Source organism: Gymnoscopelus braueri, assembly GCF_963280865.1.
Source record: "Gymnoscopelus braueri genome assembly, chromosome: 14".
Lineage (NCBI taxonomy): Eukaryota > Metazoa > Chordata > Actinopteri > Myctophiformes > Myctophidae > Gymnoscopelus > Gymnoscopelus braueri.
The window spans coordinates 6,138,029-6,163,092 of record NC_137619.1 but is presented as its reverse complement, the minus strand read 5'-3'; the positions used below and the strand labels follow the sequence as shown (position 1 = coordinate 6,163,092).

Sequence of the window (25,064 nt, the reverse complement as noted above, 5' to 3'; positions counted from 1 at the left end):
CCCTCAATATGTACAATCTACTTTACAGAAAAACAATACCAAAGTCGCTTATAATAAACGGATTTGGCAACACTGGTCAGAATGGAACGGTACAGCAGCTAGTAGCTACAAACACACTGTCTCACTTCTCCTCCGAATAATTGTGCCTAATTTAAATATTTTTGATTCTGCTTCTACAGAAATATGCTCTTAACCTAGCTCTGCTCCATAGCGTGTCTGACAAAAGCCTCATTTATGCTCGTTACGCACGACGGTGTCGCTCGCTGAAAACAGCAGATCTACAAGCTCACAACGCGTCACAGACGCGACCCGTTGTGAGCTTGTAGATCTGCAGTTTTTCGGAGTATGAGTCGGCGGCGCTCGGCGCTAATACAGGGAAAGAGGACAGGACAGCTGATTAGCGTTAGAAGGAGTTCTCCTTAACGTTATGGTACTGTCGTTCCTTTCTCCTCACACCCGCGGTAGCGCAGGCTGCTCGTCTTTAGTAAAAAAAATAAAAATACACTTTCGCTATACTGACCAAAACAAAGACGGTTTTGTGGAGTTGAAAGCCTTCTTTCCTTAGTGGGGACACTCTGAGCCCCCCACCTCACGTCTAAAATACACTTTTTGGCCAGAAAATAAAATATTTCACCAGAAGGAAAAAAAATATTTGGTGCCACAGCATTGGTCCTCAAAGTGGTGTCCGGGGACCCCCAGGGGTGCTTGAGGGAGTACCAGGGGGTCCCCAGCTAAATGATGGATAGTTATGAACCAAATGGACCCTTATGGGTCTGTAACTCTGAGAGTGTAAAAATGGAACCAAATGGACCTGTGTACACTCTCAGAGTTAATTTAGCGTGGATTTGACAATATAAATTGTGGTCCCTTGAGATAAAAATGCCATTAAATGGGGGTCTGTAGCCCTAATGCATGTCAAACTGGGGGTCCTTGAAATTAAAATGGTTGGGAATTGACTGCTAGAGCCGTAATATTCTTCTCTTATGCATCTCTTATTGTATATATTTTCAAATGGGGGTCCACGGGCTAATAAGTGTCAATTTGGGGGTCCTTGACATGTAACACTTTGAGAACCACTGCTCTACAGATCTGGTATTTTAATTGTTCTATTAACCAGATTTTTCCTTTCGGTGAAATATTTTATTTTCTGGCCAAAAAGTGTATTTTAGACGTGAGGTGGACCAGAACTACTATTAACAAAGTAAACAGAAAGTTATTAACGCAATTTTAACAATGATTATTATTAAAATAACAAGTACAAGTACAAGGCATAACAATTAAATGAAATTGGAGAAAAAGGTGGTAAAATAAGTGGTCACAAAAAAAAAACATGAAGTACTCGTATCGGTACTCGGTACTCGGTATCGGCGAGTCTGAAAAAAATTATATCGGAACATCCCTAAAAATCAATGTTCATTTAACTCAAGAGTGTACAAATGGTTCCATTTGTTCACTTTAGAGTTACAGACCCATAAGGGTCCATTTGGTTCCTAACTATCTATTATTATAGACGGGGTAGCGTCTATCTACACTGTAGATAGTCGCAGTTTAATAATAAATCTATATTTCAATATTAACTTTAAAGCCCCAGTGCATGCAGCAGGCTCTCCTGTGAGGGTGCACTGGACGTGTGCGATGAAAACACAACCAGCTATATGCGGTGGTGACGTCTAGCCCTTTGGTCTAGGTCCAATGCCTGCTTGCTCTGTGGAGAAATTGAGTGTTGAACTTTAGGCAGAGTAACGTGTCGACCAGTCATGTCAAACTAGACTTAGTCTAGATCTAAATAGAAGAACAGGGGAGACCAAACACAACCACTCCAGTTGTATAAGTTATATCGTATTAACATAGTCTATCATACAGATTGGACAAAATAACATTTTAATCACTAAAAAAAGTTACATAGTGCAGCTTCAACCTTCTCACCACGGAGATTTTCCTCCGTAGCAAATGTCTTTAGCTTTAAAACTGTCATACACTGTGCTATGTCATAAACTGTCCTAATGGGCTAATGTTAAATGATTTGCCTCCTTGAGCTTGTAGATCTGCTATTTTATGGAAAATAGGGAGGAAGCCACGAGGCAGAAACTATGGTATTGGAATAAGGTAATTGAGTTGCTCTCTCCTGACGTTCTCCCTCCTCTCTCCTCCTTCTAGACCTCACACTCCTTCCTGTGTGTAAAGAGGTTTCATCTGAACAGCAGGAGAGGAGCCCCAGTCTGGTCCAGGAGGAACCAGAACCTCCACAGATTGAAAGGGAACAGCAGGAGAGGAGTCCCAGTCTGTTCCAGTTGAAACTAGAACCTCTGCAGATTAAAGAGGAACAGCAGGAGGGGAGCCCCAGTCTGGTCCAGTTGAAACTAGAACCTCCACAGATTAAAGAGGAACTGGAGGAGAAGAGCCTCAGCCTGGTCCAGGTGAAACTAGAACCTCCACAGATTAAAGAGGAACAGGAGGAGAAGAGCCTCAGTCTGGTCCAGTTGAAACTAGAACCTCTGCAGATTAAAGAAGAACAGCAGGAGAGTAGCCTCAGTCTGGTCCAAGAGTACCCAGAGCTTCCACAGATAAAACAGGAACAGCAGGAGAAGAGCCCCAATGTGGTCGAGGAGGAACTAGAACCTCCACAGATTAAAGCAGAACAGGAGAAACTACTACAAAGACCAGAGGAGGGTGATGGGTCAATGTTGACATTAGTAGCAGTGAAAATTGAAGGTGATGAAAACAGAAAGACGCCTCTAGCCTGCACCTCAACTGAACACATAAAGACACAATCTGATGTAGAGGACAGTGGAACATCACAGCCAACTAGTGCTGACCAGCTCCTCTCTTCACACAGTTCTGACTCTGACACTGATGACGATGAAGAAGATGTCCAATTAGAGGCTGATGAGACAATGTTATTATTATTAACAGTGAAAAGTCAAGATGTTGAAAACAGAGAAACTGTCCCTCCAGCCGGCACCTCATCTGCGCACAAACAAATTCAAGCTTGTGCAGAGGACAGTGATGCATCACAACCAACTACTGATGCTCAGCTCCTCTCTTCACACTGTTCTGAATCTGATACTGAAGCCCAGTCCATTTTAAACACACTGCAATCACACAAGACTGTGGAAGGGCGAAGACCGTCTACGATTAACAAGCTGGTACACAGTGTGAAATCATCAAAACAAATTCCATCCAAGATGAGTCATAGAGAGGAAAAGCCCTTCATTTGTACACTTTGTGGCTACAGCTTTCGTCAAGCAAGTGCTCTGAAGCTGCACATAAGGGTTCATACAGGTGAAAAACCCTATAGCTGTACACTTTGTGGCAGCAGCTTTAGTCAAAATGGTTATCTGAAGAAGCATATGAGGATTCATACAGGGGAAAAGCCCTTTAGCTGTACAGATTGTGGCAACTGCTTTAGTCGATCAAGTGGTCTGAAGCTGCACATGAGGGTTCATACAGGGGAAAAACCCTTTAGCTGTACAGTTTGTGAAAGAACCTTTAGTCTAAATGACAATTTGAAGAGGCACATGAGAATCCATACAGGGGAAAAACCCTTTAGCTGTACAGTTTGTGAAAGCAGCTTTAGTCTAAATGACAATTTGAAGAGGCACATGATGATCCATACAGGTGAAGAACCCTATAGCTGTACAGTTTGTGACAACAGCTTTCGTCATACACAGAGTCTGAAGATGCACATGAAGATACATACAGGGGGAAAGCCCTAAATGTGCAGTTTTTTTTTTTTTTTTTCCAGTCTAAAACACCTGAAGCAGCACATGATGACTGATATATTTTGCTGTGCAAGATGTTTCAGCTTTAGTCTAAAATGAAACTGAAGCAACACAAGGGTTCAGATAGAGGTAAAGTCTTATAGTTGTCCATTATGTAGCAGAAGATTTGTCCTATTCCAAAGTCTGAACATGTGCATGAGGTACAATCATTCTAGTACTGTAGTGGAATGATGCAGCCTACCAAGATACAAAATACAATACTTTCAACAAAATGTAACAAAAACCTCTTATTTTGTATAGATATACAAGCTCACAGCAGCGTTCCAACAGCATTGTGAGCTTGTAAATGTTTGTCTAGTTTCAAATAGTGATGGTGAAGTTAAACTGGTTAAAATTATTGTGAGGCTATTTTAACTCTTTCTTTTGGGGGGACCCAGTGGGTACCAGTGGAAACATCTGACACTGTGACATGTAGTTTAAAGACATGCTCTGTGTTAAATGTATTTCTGAACATGGCAGCGTAGAAAAGCAGAATAGATAGAAGATCCACCCAATTCTGTCATAAATCCTGCATGTCATCACAAAATAATGGCATATCCAAATAACGCTGTATGTCAATTATGTAACATAAGAGGATTAAATGACAAATTGTAACCTGACTTGGGCCAAATTACTTCTGAATGATGCCAACTTAAAAGGTTGTAAAATTGCTTCCGTTGTATTGTCTTGCGACAACAAAATCAATCAATCAATCAATCAAAGTTTATTTATATAGCACATTTCATACATCAAGTGCAGTTCAATGTGCTTCACAGAATAGGTTTAAAAATAACGATTAAAAAACCCGGAGGATAACAGCAAAAGAGGAAAAGAAAACATTTAGAATAAGACTAGGAAAAAAAAGAAAATAATAAACAATAATAATAGTAAAGCAAAGCAAAACAAATATATATGTATGTATATATATATATGTGTAGAAAACTGGATTAATGCAGACACCTAGGTAAAAGCAATACTAAAGAGGTGTGTCTTAAGATTTCTTTTAAAAATGTCAACTGATTCGGTGACCCGCAGAGCCTCCGGCAGGCTGTTCCAGAGGCTAGGACCATAGTAGCAAAAAGCTGCTTCCCCATGCCTTTTTGAGCTGGCCTCCGGAACATCTAGGAGACCAGTGCCAGCGGACCTAAGGGTTCTGCTGGGAACATACCAGGAAATCATTGCAGACAGGTAGGCCGGGGCACCTCCATGTAATGATTTAAAAACCAATAAAAGGATCTTAAAATCAATTCTAAAACTTACAGGCAGCCAGTGGAGGGATTTTAAAATAGGTGTAATGTGTGCTCTCCGTCTGGTCTTTGTCAGCACACGCGCAGCTGCGTTCTGAACGAGCTGCAACCGACTGACTGCTTTTTTGGGGAGACCAGACAGGAGAGCATTGCAATAGTCAAGCCTGCTAGTAATAAAACAGTGCATTAATTGTTCTGTATCAGCCTGAGATAAAAATGGTTGAACTCTGGCGATGTTTCTCAGGTGATAAAATGATAATTTTGTGACGTTTCTGATATGGGCCTCCATGTTTAGCTCAGAATCAAATATGACCCCAAGGTTTCTGACCTGTTCCTTGATGTTGGGTGTCACTGATTGGAGTTGAGCTGATAAATTTTCTCTGAGAGTCTTTTTCCCAATGACTAGTATTTCAGTTTTTTCTTTGTTGAGTTGAAGGAAGTTTTCTGCCATCCAGGTATTTATGTCGGAGATGCAGTTTACTAGGATGTTAATGGGATTTAGGTCATCAGGGGATACAGAAATATATAGTTGGGTGTCATCAGCGTAACTGTGAAAATCTATATTATGTCGTCTGATGACAGAGCCAAGTGGTAGCATATAAAGGTTAAAAAGAATGGGACCCAAAATTGAGCCTTGAGGGACTCCACAGGTCATCTTTTCAGTATCAGAGGAGTAATCACCCAGAGACACTAGAGACTCGCGACCGGTAAGGTAAGACCTCAACCACTTGAAATGGTCTAAGTAACATTATCTGGTGATCTGGTGATTAGTAGTTTTCGTTCCCTACCTATGTTGAATACACTTATTGTAAGTCGCTTTGGATAAAAGCGTCTGCTAAATGACTGTAATGTAATGTAATGATGACAGTGATGACTGGGTGGAGATGAGGGAAGATCATCAGTCAGGTTTAAACACACTGAAATCACACAAGACACAACATGTGGAAGGACAAAGATTGTCTTTGAGCAACAAGTTTCCCCAGGACCTGAAATCATCAAAACAAACTCCATCCATGAAGAGTCACACAGGGAAAAGCAGCTGTAGTTGTACAGAGTGTGGTAAAGTCTTTGTTAGCATGAGCAATCTGAAACAACACATGAGGATTCATACAGGTGAAAACCCCTTCACATGTACAGTTTGTGAAAAAAGATTCAATAGAGATGGTAATCTGAAGTTACACATGAGGACTCATACAAGGGGAAAACCATTTGCTTGTACAGTTTGTAAACAAAGATACAGTCAAACTTCACATCTGAAGAGACACACGAGGACTCATACAGGTGAAAAACCATTTGCTTGTACAGTTTGTGACCAAAGATTCAGTGAAAATTATGCTCTGAAGGAACACATGACGATTCATACAGGTGAAAAGTCATTTGCTTGTACAGTTTGTGACCAAAGATTCAGTAAAACTTCAAGTCTGAAGATACACATGAGGACTCATACAGGTGAAAAACCATTTGCTTGTACAGTTTGTGAACAAAGATTCAGTAATACTTCAAATATGAAGCTACACATGAGGACTCATACAGGTGAAAAACCATTTACTTGTACAGTATGTGAACAAAGATTCAGTCAAACTCCACATCTGAAGATACACATGAGGATTCATACAGGTGAAAAACCATTTGCTTGTACATTTTGTGAACAAAGATTTAGTAACACTTCACATATGAAGGTTCACATGAGGACTCATACAGGTGAAAAACCCTTCAAGTGTACAATTTGTGAAAAAAGATTCAGTTTGGCTCAACATCTGAAGTTACACATAAGGACTCATACAGGTGAAAAACCATTTGCTTGTACAGTATGTGACCAAAGATTCAGTAACTCTTCAGCTCTGAAGAAACACATGAGGACTCATACAGGTGAAACCCCATTCGCTTGATCAGTTTGTGAACAACTATTCAGTAACACTTCATCTGAATCCCCTTGTTTGTTTCTTAATATTTGTGTATCGTTTTTTTATTGTATCTTCTTATATTGACACCTATGGGTATACATTATATATAATCGTGGACTGTAGATGTCAGATTCACTGTAAAACTGCTCACAGATCCTGGGGCCTGTTTCACAAAAGCACAATTAGGTGTTAAGCCTGAATTTAACAGCTATCCTGGCTTAATTCATTTATGATTAGCCATGAATCGGTTTCATGAAAGCTGAATGGACCCTTCGCTAAACCCCACCCCAAAAGCGATTGTCCAATGCCAGCTTAGCAACCGTTGTTAGCCTGGCATAAGTCTGGCAAGCTTTCTCCTGTTACAGTCATGGATCAACTTCAACCTGGTGTTTGCACTTTCTCCATTTACAGTTCGTACATCTATATAAACGTTCAGATTTCAAATATAAATTGCTTACCCTATGGCCACGGATGTTAAAATTATGCACGGGACTATCAAAAGTACCCGTATATTCTGTATTGTTCAATAAAAAGCATTTTAATCCGATCGGTGGCCATTTTCTCAGAGAGTTATAATGTATCAGAGTGCAATACACCTACCAACCAATAGGGTCTTAGTTGAAAGTATGGAGAAAATGACCACCGATCAGATTAAAATGCTTTCAATACAGATGATACGGGTACTTTTGAGAGCCCGTACATAAATGTAACATCCGTGGCCATGCGATAAGCACTTTATATTTGAAATATGAACGTTTCTGTAGCAGTAGCGTATGGTGGGTTACTTCTAACGTGGACCGGGCAAGATTCTTAAACCCCCCAGCCCCCCGTGTGGCGCAACGATGGCTGATAAGTGACAGTCTATTGAAAATGGTTGCTGGTGGTGGCGGGTCTGGCGTTGTGGTGGCTGCTGGTTGTGGCCCCACTGGCCCCCCACCAGCAGCTGCTGGTGGGGCAGTCGTCACCGCTGGCACGGTGATGAGCACTGGTGTCCTGGCACTGCTGCTGTCCTCCTTTGCTGGCGTCTTGCTGGAGCTGGCGCGAAGTGTAGTAGCATGCTGCTCTGGACGAATCGTTTTTTCGTTGGTGGCTTCTTCATGTTGTAGAGTTGTAGACTAGTCACAACAATAATGAAATGTGGAGCTATTTCTGGCCCCTCTTTATACCGTTTACCTGGCAAGAGAACCGGTTTGACGGGGAAACCGGTTTTTAATGGCCACTCATTAACAATTCGGCCGAATGCAAATAAGCCCGATTTGAAAACAACGGCGACTTTCTGTGGTTGGCTACAACAGAATAGGGTGAGGGGATGCTAATGTTGTTATGTTGATTTTTAGTTTTTTTCCCCTGGGGGAGCAGGGTTTTACAGACCGGGCCATGGCCTCGTTGGCCCCAATGACGATACGCCCTTGTTCTGTAGATGTACGGGCCGTAAATGGAGAAAGTGCAAACACCAGGTTGAAGTTCATCCATGACGGTCGAGACAGACGACCGTCGTGTATCCTCCATGGCTATTACTCCCTCTAACATTTCCCCTGTGTTTAGTTTATTGAGATAATGTCATGCACATTTTTTCAGTGCATAGCCTACTGCAGGCCTTGTTGAATAGATTTAGAAGAGATTTTGAAGCTCTTGCTGCTGAAATGATCGATTATTTTTAAGGGGTAAAGCCATCATTTAACATGCAAGTCAATGGGTGAGAAGCAAAGTTTTCCAGGCCTGGGTGTGACTAACTTGCACCACCAGTCACAGAGTGGAGTGGGTGGGGCTTAGCGAAGGGTCCATTATCTTGCCAGATTAGCTTAGCCAGTTCACCCTGGATAAGTTTAACCATGACTCGGTTTCACGAAAGAAAATTGAAGCAATCCTACCTTAGTTACCATGGAAATGTAGCTGTGAAGTTAGCCAGGCTAACAGTCAAGCTTTATTAATCCAGTGCCTTGTTCTTCAAGTTTTGTGAAATAGCCGTTAGTCCAATGACTCCAATCGTAAACCAATGACTTTTTTCACAGTTAATGCAACACCTATGTTTGTATATGGATTCATTAGAATTACCCTGAATTCAAATAGAATTAAATAAATACTATAAGATAATCAATTTAATTGTATTACTGAAATAATGTGTGACCATGAATCATAATTGTTTCACAGTGATTTGTGTGATATGTCACTGTAACTCTGTTATAACACTATAGTTCATCGTGTTGTTAATGTTTCTAAGTTCTTGAGATAATAAAAAATGGCTGACAACCCACTGCAAGGGTTTTTTCAATTAACTCATTCACTGCCAAGGACGACTTATTATAAATTTTATTTATAAAAAAAGAAAAAAATCACACAGAACCAGGAGATAACGTGATCCCATTTACTGCTCCATTCACTTCCTGGTTAACTTATTTGGCCTGTATCTCGGCTCCTGTGTTTTACTATGTAGTTTTGGCGAGACATGCTATTTTCAACGGCGTATAACAAGCAAACGGGAGGTCGTGATGACATTTATTATAATTTTTTTGCGGAAGCACAGTGAACCCTCCGTGTTTAGCAACCATCAGGGGATCGATCATACTGGAGATAAAATATTCTGTGACTACTTGAAAAGGTAAGAACATCGAACAATAGCTGGCAGTCTTGGTTTTATTTATTTATTTACTCTGGCAGTGAAATTAAAGGAGTAGTCACAAGGAGAGTGTTCATATGTATAACATTCCTTTGCGGTGAATGAAGAATCACAACATAAGAAAACACTTGCTGCATTGAAGTCAAATGGAGGCCAATATTAACAACAGCAAAACTATTAATAATTAATAACTCCAAAAAAAAATACATAATATATTTTTCAACTACTTGCACAAATGATGGACACACCTGAGTGTGGTCATGTGTGTGAACTAAGCAACCATTGAAGCCCACAAATGTCATAAAAACAACAAAACAAATCAGAATTGGCCCCTAAATATGACTTAAATGTATGGTAACATTTATTTGACATATTATCACCTTTAAAGTGTGGTATCGTTTAAAACTCTTCCACATTGTTCACAACTGAAAGGTTTCAGTTGGTTTCAGTGCATTTTCTGGTGATTTTTTAAACTTCGTAACTGAATAAACCGTTTCCCGCACTGGTCACAGTGGTGGGGTTTCTCTCTTGTATGAATTTTCTTGTGAGTTGTGAGAGTACAGTTTTGGTTGAACCGTTTCCCACACTGGTCACATTGATAGGGTTTCTCTCTTGTATGAATTATCTTGTGCCTTGTGAGAGTACCACATTGGTTGAACCGTTTTCCACACTGGTCACAGGAGAAGTAGCCTCGGAAACCCAGGCTTTTTTTTTTGTTACAAAAGAAAAAAAGCCTGGGGGAGCCATGCAGGAACGATGGTCTTGGACCTTGTTATCTCCTAACCAATCAGAGTGCAGAGGGGCGTCGCTCTAAATTTGGTGACGTCAGCGTGCTCCGTGCACAGGCCGAGGGGGGGAGGGGAGGGGAGGCGGGGACATAGATTGGTGAAGCAATAGGAAGCCACGCACAAATCCGGGCGGCTGTGTTTGGGTCCGCCCTTCAAGACCATGGATTGAGCTCGTAGGCTACAGGAGAAGGGCTTTTCTCCGGTATGAATTCGTTGGTGAGTTGTGCGATTACTGCTGCAAGTGAACTGTTTCGGACAATAGGGACATTGTAAGAGTTTCTCTCCTGTATGAATAATCTTGTGCCTTTTGAGATTACCCTTGTTGCTGAACCGTTTCCCACACTGGTCACATTGGTAGGGTTTCTCTCTTGTATGAATTATCTTGTGACTTTTGAGATGACCCTTTCCGCTGAACCGTTTCCCACACTGGTCACGGGAGTAGGGCTCTTCTTCTGTATGAATTCTTTGGTGACGTTTGAATGGACCGAGATAAATGAACCGTTTCCCACACTGTTCACAGTGGTAACGTTTCTCTCTTGTATGAATTGTCAGGTGCTGTTTGACACTAACAAGTTTACTGAACCGTTTCCCATATTGGTCACAGCCGTAGGGCTTCTCACATGTATTAGTCCTCTGGTGGATTTCAAGTCTATGTTCTGTGAATAGGTTTTTTCCACACCGCTCACAGCAGGTATGTTTCTTCACTTGTAGTTTGGCAGGAAATACATCTAGGATGGACAATGAGAGGAGATAGACACCATTCATGAAAAACATGTCATGTTTTGAAATGACATGCAAGCTGTGTTGTATTGCCAACTTTCCTTCACATTTATCTAGGACTAGAGTCTGTCTCATCTGCCAGTTAATACAGTTTATTTATTATACGGCGGCAACAGCAACTGTCAGGCCTGGACTGGCCAGGACTCACATCTGCTCTGATACTCATACATATTCCACTCGTGGGGCGAGAGGTGGACTGATAACTTGACCTCTGCCTAAGTCCAGTTCAATGAAAAGGGCTGTATTTTATAGGTCAATTGCACGCTGGAATCGTCTTCCAGGCTGTACTGTATGTGTAACATCAAAGGAAAAGCTTGTTTTTAAAAGGAAACTTAAACATGACATGCACTGAATCAAGTAGGACCTCAATTAATCTACAATGATAGCCCGATGAAAATTACCGGTGTCCAGGTGGTGGTGGTCGTCGTCTTCTTCAGCAGAAGAAAAAGAAGCAGAAGAAGAAGTAGAAGAAGTGGAAGAAGAATCTTCAATTTCAACTTCAACTTCAGCTTCAGGTTCCTGTTTAACAGAAACAGTGCTGGTTGGTTCTGGAGAACTGATCTTCACCTGCAGGCTGGACTCCACACACTGGTCTGAAACGAAGGAATAGAATAAGGAATGATGGCTATAGATATGATTTCATTATTGTGGTATTACTGTTGTGATAGTACATAATTGTTGATAATGATACAATCATCCAAAAAATTATACAATGGAACAGAGTAAAGGAAAAAAAGAGAGATAACAAGACTTACTGGTGTCCAGGTGTTCTTCTTCAACTTCAACTTCAACATCATCTTCAGGTTCCTGTTTAACAGAAACGGTGCTGGTTGGTTCTGGAGAACTCATCTTCACCTGCAGGCTGGACTCCACACACTGGTCTGGAATGAAGGAACAGAATGGTTGTAGATGAAGTTTAAACTGATGTAAGTACTAAGGCTGTATGAGAGAGCTTTATAGGTGGAGAGACAGACACAAACACAGGATGCTGCTGCAGTCCCCACTGGCAAGTGGCTATGCCTAAAGGTCATTACACACCGGCGATTATGCGAATAAACGCAAAATTCGGACTCGGTCCGAATAAATAAAAGACAGAGAAACTGATGTGACTTTATAAGGTTTTTAAAAAAAAGCATTATTCGCATGAAAAATTGGCCCTTGGATAGTGAAGTCACAGGCCATTAATCCTGCCCACTCCCCTCCTCGCCCCTCCCCTCCCCTATCCTTTCCTTTCGGAGGGGGCGGAGCAGAGGTGATGATTGATCCCTCAACAGCGACACCCGCAGGCAAAGATTTCTTTTTTTCATTGCAGTTGAAAAGGCTTTAGAAATGTGAGAGAAAAACACCTGCAATGGCTCACTAGAGTGGAATTTTCAATTTTTATACATGTTTGAAGGATCATGACAAAGACTTTTAATGTGTTGTAAAACTGAATGTCATGAAACCTTTAAGACTTAAGAGATATTATTTTATTTAGTTTCAAAGCGGAATATTCATACAGAAGCACTGGTGTAAAGTAACTAGGTACATTTACTCAAGTACTGTACTTAAGTAAAAATGTGTTGGTAGTTTTTCTTTACTTGAGAATGTACTTTCACTTGAGTATTTACTTTTACTTCTACTACATCTCAGAGGCAAGTATTGTACTTTTTAACTTGTGAAATGGGACATTCTGCATAATGAGTACTTTCTACTTTTGGTATAGGACCCCATAACTCTGAGAGTTAGAGAACTGCAAGGGGTCCATTTGGTTCCATGTGTACACTCTCAGAGTTACAGACCTGTAAGGGTCCATTTGGTTCCATGTGTACACTCTCAGAGTTACAGACCTGTAAGGGTCCATTTGGTTCCATTTGTACACTCTCAGAGTTACAGATCTGTAAGGGTCCATTTGGTTCCATTTGTACGCTCTCAGAGTTACAGACCTGTAAGGGTCCATTTGGTTCCTGTTGTACACTCTCAGAGTTACAGACCTGTAAGGGTCCATTTGGTTCCTGTTGTACACTCTCAGAGTTACAGACCTGTAAGGGTCCATTTGGTTCCATTTGTACACTCTCAGAGTTACAGATCTGTAAGGGTCCATTTGGTTCCATTTGTACACTCTCAGAGTTACAGACCTGTAAGGGTCCATTTGGTTCCATTTGTACACTCTCAGAGTTACAGACCTGTAAGGGTCCATTTGGTTCCTGTTGTACACTCTCAGAGTTACAGACCTGTAAGGGTCCATTTGGTTCCATTTGTACACTCAGAGTTACAGACCTGTAAGGGTCCATTTGGTTCCATTTGTACACTCTCAGAGTTACAGACCTGTAAGGGTCCATTTGGTTCCATTTGTACACTCTCAGAGTTACAGACCTGTAAGGGTCCATTTGGTTCCATTTGTACACTCTCAGAGTTACAGACCTGTAAGGGTCCATTTGTACACTCTCAGAGTTACAGACCTGTAAGGGTCCATTTGGTTCCATTTGTACACTCAGAGTTACAGACCTGTAAGGGTCGGAACCCCTCAATGAACAATGAGGGTCCCTGGCTGGATCCCACCTTTGAGAACCATTGCTTTAAATAAATACATTACTAAAACAGAACATATTTGAGTAAACTTTTTTTTTTTATATTTGAGTGTGTACTGTATATATATATAAAAAACATCCTATGACCCCAGGCTACAACACTGATGATACGTCCCAGGTGCATCCATGTGATGTTTTTTCGTTATAGTTATTCTATTTATAGTGGCTCATAGGAATTTATAGGCTACGTGACAACCAGGAATAGATTGGTGACCACCGGAGAGACGGGTGACAGCCGGAATGTAGACGGCATCCGGGAGCAGTTTGGGTTGGCGCCCCAGTCTGTGTCTTCCGTGAGGAAGAAGCCCAACAAATCCACGGTGAGGCCTTTAGGAGGGCCATTCAAGCAAGCCGCAAAGGGAGCCTGCAGTACCACCACGGGCCAAGACACCATCACACCAGAATGAAATGTTTGGAGCGGGGGAGTCTGGTGCAACGCTCAGGTCCTGGACCTGGTGAGACGGAGGAGGAGCCCGGCCAGGAGGCCATCCACAGAGCCTAGTCCCTCCACGTGCCAGAGCCTCTCCTCTCCCCCATTCCTGGCAGAGTAGTTTCGGACAAGCGTATTGAGTGGCCCTGTCTTTCCCTATTTAGGACTGACCGTGGGTAGCTACCTGGGACGTAAGTCGGGGCTTGATCAACCCTGGCTGGGTCACCTGGGCGCAGTGATGTGTTCTACCGTGGTACGCTGTATACGTAGTATGGCCTGCAGATTTTTTTTTCGTCGCCACTGTATACATTCAAAAACAGTTCGAAACGGCGTATCTGATACGTTGATACGCATCTGATACGCTGCACCCAGGAGTGGCTGAGTTGGGGGGCGCAGCAATACAAACAGCAAGAATGTGGTCTGACCGTCTGACTAGTCTAACTCTGAGGTGAAGGCTTATCATGTGTTTGGCTATTGTTCTTGAGGTGATAATTAATGGCTACTGGCGAAGGAATTCACACATTTCAACGACCTGCCATTCACTTCATTGAACGTAGGTCACTGAATTGAGTACTTAGTATTCAAATTGCGCGTCATAGCTCAACATCTTGAAACTTCAATACAGTTTGTGTCTTCAATGCCAAGTTAATACTATTCTGTAATAGATACAGGAATGCTTGCTGTTAACACTGCTATTATATCTGATAAGCCTAACCAGCATTTATTTATAACAATCCTTGCACTTCTATGGTAATAAAAATAAATACAAAAGAAATGCATCCAGGCTAAAAGCAGCTCCGAAGTGGTTGAGTTACAGGGTGATTAACATTAGAAACAGTAGAAAATCAGTACAAAGCATATTGTAAGTGTAGCCTACTCAGTGTTACTGTGAAACTGGGCCTGAGTGGGCCTGGCCGAGTTTGTGCGGATCAGAAACGCGCGCGTACATTATTTTTTTACATTAATTAATTATACGCGCGTGCGTGCGGTGCGTGTGGGAGGAACTAGGGGGGGAATTATAGTATACCCTCCAAAAAAATCTAGAACACACCACTGCCTGGGCGAGGGTGTATGTTGCGAGACCCGAAACATCCTATGACCCCAGGCTACAACACTGATGATACGTCCCAGGTGCATCCATGTGATGTTTTTTCGAGAGATATATATATATATCTCTATATATATATATATATATATATATATATCTATATATATATATATATATATATATATATATATATATATATATATATATATATATATATATATATATATATATATATATCTATCTATCTATCTATCTATCTATCTATCTATCTATCTATCTATCTATCTATATCTATATCTATATCTATATCTATATATATATATATATATATATATATATATATATATATATATATATGAGTGTCCTCTTTTTGGGGATTCAGAATATGGTCACCCTACTAGTTCATAACTAGCACACTATGCTAAGTAGTTGTTAAATATGCGTTTCTATCCACAGTGTGCATCAGGTGACTCAGTAACACATACATTTTGCCGTGAAAACAAAAAACACTTAGAGATATTTTACCTGAAATAACAACAGTAACTTTACTGCTGCTGCTAACGTCGCCTCACCACAACGTGCTGCTTCCGTTTCCGGTCTGTGTCACAGTGTTTTTGTTCCGACCAAGAGACGATGGCCTTTAATTCTTCACATCACCACAAGATGGCGATGAGGCAGCGCTGTTGGAGTGACACTGAAAGAACAGAACAGAAACTGAACAGTTTCTTCAAGTACTTTTGTTTTTAATATTTTGTTTATTAACTAACTAACTAACTAACTAAAAAGTATCAATGGCCTTCATTAACCTATAAACTCGCAGTTATGAGAATATTAAGCACACTTTGCAGCCTATTTTTTTTCACCTTAAAATGAAAAATGTTAAGGATCCCTGGCTAATAAGCCTTATATGCCTTAATACATTATAATTGCCTTCTATAACTAAGATTTTAATTAAAAAATACCTTACATATTGTATTTTAGAAACAGTTAATCTTTTACTCAAGAGGGACAATGCCCGTTGCAAGTTGATGATGTCATTTACGGTCCAGCCCTTCAATGTATGAAATGCTGCATAAAACATGTTTAAAATATTGATTTGATGCTCATATTAATCGTAAGTATTAAGTTGTTTTTATTTGCCTATGCATGCCATCAATTCCATAGGGCTGGACCACACATGGACAAATTACATCATCAACTTGCGGCGTTGTCCCGCTTGAGTAAAGATTAACTATTCCTGAAATAAATAAAATATGTGGTGTTTTTTTTATTTTAGTTATAGAGAGCTATTATAATGTATGAAGGCATAAGGCTTATAAGCCACGGATCCTTTTAACAAATATATATTGATATATATTATTTATTGATATAATAAACAGTAAAAACAGGTTGTTTTCAAACTATTCTTCTGCCTACACACATACATCATGTCTTAGTATGAGCGAATTAGGGGAAGGGGATCACCATCACGTGATTCCCTTGTTTGGCCTGGCAAAAACCCTGATGTGTCTCAAAGAATATGATTATTGGCAGAATCGTGGAAAGTTTTGAATATTTGTCGGTCACGTTTTCATGTTTCACAAGATCGGTGGTTGTTGCAATGACCTGCACCACAATATTTCACCATACGTTGCGCTATGACAAAATAAACCCATAAAATGTTACAATGTGTGCCACTGTAGGCCTACTGTTTACAAAATGTTAATAAAGTATTCAATCAATACAAAATAAATTAAAAAAACAATATGTTTTGCCAGCTGAACCCCCGCACCAGATTTGTGTTTCAAAATTCTTTGAAAATAGCCGATAGACAACCTCTGTCACGATAGCAGAATGTGCTGAACCCAAATGCAGAGCCACAACCAGCAGAATAGTGTTCAAGTAAAGGGTTTATTAAATAAAGCAGAGAATGGCAAGCTTACAACTGGTGAAAACAGGCAGAAGTAAAGCAGACCAAAAATGCAACAAAAACAACAATAGGTACGAGCAAATTACCAGAAGCTTCAAGGCAGGACACAGAGTCCAAAAGTCCAGTGGAAACTGAATACAAGGCAAGAGCTCCAACACAGAACATCAAGGTATGAAGGTATGAACTGACAATGAGTGAGTGCAAAGAGTCCAGCTTTATAGAGAGCAGGTTGATTGGAGAAGTGTTCACAGATTCGTAAAGGGCAGGGCACTGCAGGGCTGATGAGGGAGTGGCGACAGGTGTGTAACTAGAACTGAGAGATGGAATGGAATGTGGGAGTGGCCGAAGTGGAGACACGGTCTGTGGGGGGGCAAACCGTGACAACCTCACAACGCGTTGTGAGCTTGTAGATTGGCTATTTTCAAATAGGAGTAGGACCCTCAAATTAATATGAGACCTCAGACCTGGCTATTTGAAAAAAAGTTTAAAAAGTGATATTGTGAATGAGTGAATGATTTTTTGAAAGATTTTAACAACACAAATCTTGTAAAGGGGTACCGGGGCACACAATATTTGCAGATGGGGGTATGTGGACAAATACATATTAATTTGGAGGTCCTATTTTCAAATGGCCACTGTGCGTGGTTATATACCTAAACCCAGAACCCTAACCTCACAGAAAACATATCTTTAATTAACCCAGTGGGTCCCAAACATTATTGGTCGTTGAGACCCTAAAGAGAAATTCTATGTCTTCCCGGGACCAAAACTAGTGAAAATAGCAGATCTGCAAGCTCACAACAACGTGTTGCATCGCTTGTAGATCGACAATTTTCACTACTTCTAAATTTGTTAAATTTATTTTTTAATGGAATTTATTTTTTATTATGAATAATTGTGAAAATAAATAAATAAAAATATATATATTTTATATATATATATATATATATATATATATATATATATATATATATATATATATATGTATAAAATATATATTTAAAATATAAATATATATATTTTGAAATAAGAAGTAATTATTTTACTTTTACTTGCCTAATAACCTAATAGCCTCAAAACCACGCCCACCTGGGGCGAAACATCTGGGAAAGAGGGAGCCCTGAAACATGACTATCAAACCATGACAGTCATGGACCCACTTGCTCTTCGTTTCAGATTTTTTTAACATTTATTTTTCTCACATGTACATAAACGTTCAAATTTCAAATATAAAGTACTGGTTCTCAAGCCACGGCTGTGACGAGTTGAGCCGCAACCAGTCTAAGTACACGTATCTTCTGTATTGTTCAATAAAAAGCATTTTAATCTGATTGGCAGCCATTTCTATTGTTATTTGTATTTGTTTGTAATGTAACAGAGTGCAATATACCTTCCAACCAGTAGTGTCGCCCAGTTGAAAGCATCGGAGAAAATCGGAAGAAAATGGCCTGCGATCGGATTAAAAAGCTTTTTATTGAACAATACGGAATATACAGGTACTTAGACTTCTTGCGGCTCAACTTGGTACATCCGTGGCTTGAGGGTCAGCACTCTATATTTGAAATATGAACGTTTATGTAGATGTGAGTGTTGTAAATGTAACAAAATCAAACCAGGAAGAAGTGGTTCCATGACGCTTGTGACAGACGAGCGTCACGTGAACCATGGCTAGGAAAGAGGGAGGTCCCAACAACACAGACGCACACAGACAGAATCAAGATGGCCGCCGCGGCAGCAGCAGCAGCAGCTACAGCAGCATCGTGGCTTCATCATCACCCAGGTTCTGGTTCTAATGGTTCTAACGGTTCTACCAGGATGAGGCTGACCGAAGGTCTGCTGTCTCTGCTGAAAGAACCTCATAGATCTACACAGCATCACCTCCCTGATCTATTGGACAACTACAGGCAGCATGGGGCTGTTAACACACAGGTTAGATCACACACACACACACACACACACACACACACACACACACACACACACACACACACACACACACACACACACACACACACACACACACACATGGTTCACATGGTTCATGGAGCAACTTGTTCCTGGTTTTGGCTCTTTATCCATTTACAGCCCATACATCTACATAAACGTTCATATTTCAAATATAAAGTGCTGACCCCACGGCCATGAATGGAACAAGTTAAAACGCCAGGGTCTAAGTACCCGTATCTTCAGTATTGTTCAATAAAAAGCATTTTAATCCGATCGGCGGCCATTTTCTCATAGTTATAATGTATCAGAGCGCAGTATACCTCCCAACCGATAGGGGCGCGTAGTTGAAACCATATGAAGGACATTTCAAGAAAATGGCCACCGATCGGATTAAAAAGCTTTTTATTTAACAATACGGAAGATACGGGTACTTAGACCAAGGCGTTTTAACTTGTAACATCCGTGACCATAAGGTCAGCACTTTATATCTGAAATGTGAACGTTTTTGTAGATGTAAATGGAGAAAGTGCCAAAACCAGGAACAAGTCACACACACACACACACACACACACGTTAGCTTGGAGGCTAACTGACGCCTCTGACGGCTACTAACATGCTGTGTGTGTGTGTGTGTGTGTGTGTGTGTGTGTGTGTGTGTGTGCGCGCGCGCACGTTAGCATGTTGTACCATTGCAGTGCTAACATGTTGTCTATCTATGTTTTGTATATGTTAGCATATCCCAATGCTATGGCTAACATAATGTATATACTGTCTGTTATAATTAATACTAAAGCATCTCTAACATAATGTATAACTATGCTTTATAATATATTATATTAGCAATAGCATATCCCAAAGCTTTATAGATTATGCTATAATACAGTGGTAATGTTGTGTATATAATGCTGTGTATATAATGTTGGTGTATTATGCTATAATACAGTGTTTCTCAAACAGTTGTCATGTAAAGAACCCCCTTAACTCTATAACTTAGAGTTAAGTGGGTTGAGGGGACTTGAGGGGGTTCCATTTGTATACGTTCAGAGTTGCAGACCTGTAAGGGTCCATTTGGAACCCCCTCAAGGACCCCCAGAGGGTCCCTGTACCCAGCCCCAAGCACCTGCCGTCTACATCCATCTAAGTTGTAATAAATACCCTCCATTGACAGTCCATTCATGAAACTGAAAGTCCTTTTATATCTGATTGTGTTTTGGTTTTCTTTTGGCTATTCTATCTGCTATTCAAAAATAGCAGATCTACAAGCTTGTAGATCTGCTATTTTAGAAAAATCCTGAACGTTTGTGTACATATTTGAATATATATATATATATATATATATATATATATATATATATATATATATATATATATATATATTTAAAGGGAACATTTTTAACTCAAATCTTTGCTTCTGGGGGTCCCTGGAACAACATATTTTGAGATGGGGGTCCACAGTCAAATTCATATCATTTTGGGGGTCCTTGACATGAAAAAGTTTGAGAACCACTGATATTAAAGCAACAAACGTTTAAAGAAAAAAAAAAACTTTTAGGATTTAGAAGACATTTGTAGAATCCCCCAGAAGCAAAGATTTGAGTTACAAATGTCCGCTTAGAAAAAAAAAATATATATTCAAAGATGCACAATAAAAAAAATAAAATGCAGATCTACAGGTTCATAGCGCCGCGCTATGAGCTTGTAGATCTGCAAAAAAAATGAATAGCCAAAGAAATAAAAAAATTACACCGCGTTCCCGGTTTGAATGGGATAAACGACGATAAACTCGCCAGGCTGAAGGCGTGGCGGACACTATGTTTTGCACCCTGTCCGTCCATCCGTCCGTCCGTGTGTGTCTGTGTCTCCGTCTCTCTGTGAGCAACTAATCTCCGGCACCGTTTGGCCGATTGCAGCAAAACTGTGCACTCCCTGGATGCCAGAGCAGAACCCGAATTCTTCAGATCAGCCTCTTATAGAGCCACCAGGAGGCCGATTTATGCAAAAAAATACAAATAAAAAGATATTACTCCTACAGATTTTGTCCAAACATCACGCATATCAGTACACAGTATCTCCATAGTCATGTGATCAACACGGATCTGTCCCATTTTTAATATTCCATCCTGATTGGCTAACATTGGCTTCCAAAGTTTGCAGGATTGGTCCGTCTTGAACAAAATGCCTCATATGTGGATGTTCTGTGGGATGTTCTCAGGGTTCCAGTGTTTTATTATGTGGTTCTCCTGTCATGTTCTCAGTGTTCCAGTGTTTTATATGTGTTTCTCCTGTCATGTTCTCAGGGTTCCAGTGCAGTGGGAGGTCTGGTGGGTTTCAGCAACGCTAAACTGTCCTCCAGTAAAACCAAGTAAGTCATGTTGTACTGCAACGTTTTGTTACATTAAAGCTTTAATGTAACACACAGACACACACACACACACACACACACACACACACACACACACACACACACACACACACACACACACACACACTCATATGTGTATGTATACACATACATGTACATTAGTATATATTGGCTATTTACATAATGTAACTTTCTGCCTATAATAAAATGGCCTAAATAGGGATCAATCATTTCATTTATTTTAAACTCTTTGTTTATAAATGAATAAATAGATAGTTTTATTAACTGTATCGCCCCTAAAGTGCTCCTTAAAGTGTTGTGCTGTGCTGCAGGTTCGAGGGGGTGTGTCTGCTGTCAGTGCTCATCAAGGACAGCTCCAGTGAAGTGTTTCAACAACACTGTCTCTCCTGGCTGCGCTCACTGCAACAGATCATACAGGTGTGTGTGTGGCTCAGGCTACACTACGGTATTATATTGTGAAAAAACTAACAAACTGACTTGAAAACCATCTACGGAAATGTGGGTGTAATGAATATTCTATCTCTGTATTGTGATAGTAGTCATTGCTATAGAGCAGTGGTCTTCAACCTCTTTCATATCAAGGACCATTATTTAGTTGGCATTAGAGCCACGGAACCACCACCATTTGATGACATTTAGCCTCTCAGACCCAAAACTTAGAATATTTTCTTATTGTTGGATAATATTATCTCCACAATTCCATCCATGCTGTATTGATGTGGTAGAGAGATAGCAGGCAAACGTTGATCAAAGTCACGATTCTTCTACATTCTCTAATTGTATAAACTTCTTAATTAAGTAATGCACATGTTTAACAATAATTTAACTCTTTGAGATTGTAAAATGAAACAATCTCATCAGTTACAGATCTGTAAGGGTCCATTTGGTTCCCTAACGATCCATCTTTTAGCTGGGGACCACCTGGAACCCCCCCTCAAGGACCACTGGTGGTCCCTGGACCACTGGTTGAGAACCACTGCTATAGTGTGTTTGTTCAGTAACAGGGGTCTCCCTAGCTGTGGTCCATAGCGTTAGAAGGAGTTCTCCTTTAAAGGAGCCTATAATCAGTCACCAACATACCCGACGCAGTTGACTTTTTTCATAGAAGCCCCTGTTCTCCATTCTGCAGACCCCTCCCACAGCTGGAATGGAGCCTAGAGCATAATCGCTAATTCGTCTATTTTCGTCGCTCCAAAAGTTTTAATTTTTTTAACAAATCATCTCCATGTAGTGTCCTGGCACTCACACATGCACTGTTTGTCACTCATGAGCTGCCGTTCCTACAGAACGTCTCTAATGCGTGAACTCTCGCGAGATTCCGCATGGAGCTCTCCCCCTCCCGTCAGAAGTGACAAACAGTGCATGTGTGAGTGCCTGGAGGACACTACATGGAGACGATTTGTGAAAAAAAAAGAGTGGCTTCTACGAGGAAAGTCAACGGCATCAGGTGTTGGTGACTGATTATAGGCAGATACAATACACATGTATTTTGGTCTGGCTCTCTCCTTTAACGCTATGGCACTTTCGAGCCTTTCCCCTCGCACCGCGGTAGCGCTGCCTCTCGTCTTTAGTAAAAATACACAATACACTTGTGCTACTCACCAAAACAAAGAGGGTTTTGTGGAGTTGAAAGCCTACTCTACTAAGTGGCAACACTCTGAGCCCCCCACCTCACGTCTAAAATACACTTTATGACCAGAAAATAAAACATTTCACCTGAAGAAAAACATGTTTTTTTGGTTGCTCCACAGATCTAGTCAATGGAATTTTCCTATTGACCAGATTCTTCCTTCCGATTAAATATTTAATTTTCTTGCCAAAAAGTGTATTTTAGACGTGAGGTGGGGGGCTCAGAGTGTTGCCACTTAGTAGAGTAGGCTTTCAACTCCATAAAACCCTCTTTGCTTTGGTGAGTAGCAAAAGTGTATTTAGTATTTTTTACTACACGAGGAGCGAGGGGAAAGGCTCGAAAGTACCCTAGCGTACCATAAGGAGAACTCTTTCTAACGCTATGGACCAGAGCTAGGGTCTCCCCCATCTTTCCAACCCTTTAGTAAACGTAACAAAAATGTTCAGGTTGGGATACCAATGTTATCCAATCAGGAGAGAGAACTCATGCAAGGATAGAAGGATAACATGTGTTTTGTTCCTCCTCTAAAGTTGTGTATTGTGGTTGTTGTTTTGTGTGTGTTGTGTGTGTTGTGTGGTTCCAGTCCCAGGCTCCTCTTCAGACCATGGAGCTGGCTGTCTCTGCTCTCCAGGACCTCCTGCAGTACGCTGCCCAGATAGCAGAGCTCTGTAGAGAGGTCGGCCTCAACTCTATCCTGGGGATCCTCACCTCTCTGCTAGGCCTCAAGACGGAGGTAACCCTGTCTCACCTCTCTGCTGTCTCACCTCTCTGCTGTCTCATGATGATGTCATCTCTGCTTCTATGATTCTCTGAGAGTCAGGGGATCATTCATAGGTTAGGGAAGAGTGCCCTCTAGTGTAATAAAAAAAATATAGAAATATAATAGAATTTTAAAGTAGAATTCAAATAGAATTGTAAAGGTCCTTGGCAGGCTGTAACAGAGGTACTGTTACTTCTTCGATATGTGTTAAGGACTGTATTCTTATAGGCGCTTTGGGCTCTTATTATGACTGTCGCAGTATAGGCCTGGGGCTGAGGCTCAAAGCGGCTCAGCGGACTGTGGGATACTAGGTATGGTCTTACCTTATCTTATCCCAAGTCTCCAGATACTCTTCAGTCTTACTCAACAGCTGGTCTGGCGCCCGCTCACGCCTGCCGCTGTGCTTAATAGGTGGGACATGGTGTCGTATGATCTTAGGGTGGCGTCATGCTGACGCTACGTCCTTAATCGGGACGATTGCCCGTCGTGATCGTCGCCTTGGTAACAAGGCAATGTGTTAAATGATTGATTATTGATTGATTAAATTAGCAATTAATTTCATGAGTTCCTAATCAGAGTAATGAATAGTGTACTGTTGTGTTTTGTTGCAGTGTGAGTTGTAATAGTGTATTGTTGTGTTACAGTGTGAGTTGTAATAGTGTATTGTTGTGTTACAGTGTGAGTTGGCAGCCATGGAGGGGATGACAGCATGTATGACGTATTTCCCTAAAGCCTGTGGGTCACTCAGGGTGAGTTCTAAAACATTTTCCTATGGTCCTGTGTCCACCACATTAATGCGGTGGACACAGGACCCACACATATTTATTTGGCAGGGACCCCCATCTGAAATCATTCTGTGGCAGGGACCCCCATCTGAAATCATTCTGTGGCAGGGACCCCCATACAAGATTTGTAAAAAAAAAATAAGAAAAAAAAACATATTTCAAAAATGATTCCAACATTTTCACATTTCTTTTCAAGATATTTTGAAAACAGCCAAAGTAAAAGCTCACAATGCGTTGTGAGCTTGTAGATCGGTTATTTTCATATAGCCGATCTACAGTATATAGATATGTAAACTGGTGTTGATGCTATATTAACCAACCTCTGCTGTAAAAAGGACAAGCATCAAACTGTCGCAAACTCAGAGTGTGTGTGTGTGTGTGTGTGTGTGTGTGTGTGTGTGTGTGTGTGTGTGTGTGTGTGTGTGTGTGTGTGTGTGTGTGTGTGTGTGTGTGTGTGTGTGTGTGTGTGTGTGTGTGTGTGTGTGTGTGTGGGTGGGTGGGTGGG

At 40.8% G+C, this 25,064-nt stretch overlaps 1 protein-coding gene across 2 annotated transcripts in view; it reads left to right on the top strand.

Annotated features, from left to right (window-relative positions):
- Positions 1-18,774: 18,774 nt before the first annotated feature.
- Positions 18,775-25,064, top strand: part of pelp1 (proline, glutamate and leucine rich protein 1) — a 35,838-nt gene continuing 29,548 nt past the window's right edge. For both annotated transcript variants that reach the window (XM_080449415.1, XM_080449414.1), the window contains exons 1-5: positions 18,775-18,983; positions 21,299-21,363; positions 21,696-21,801; positions 23,598-23,747; positions 24,452-24,523. In XM_080449415.1, coding sequence (XP_080305541.1) covers positions 18,870-18,983; positions 21,299-21,363; positions 21,696-21,801; positions 23,598-23,747; positions 24,452-24,523 — 507 coding nt within the window. In that variant the 5' untranslated portion in view covers positions 18,775-18,869. The remainder of the gene's footprint in view (positions 18,984-21,298; positions 21,364-21,695; positions 21,802-23,597; positions 23,748-24,451; positions 24,524-25,064) is intronic.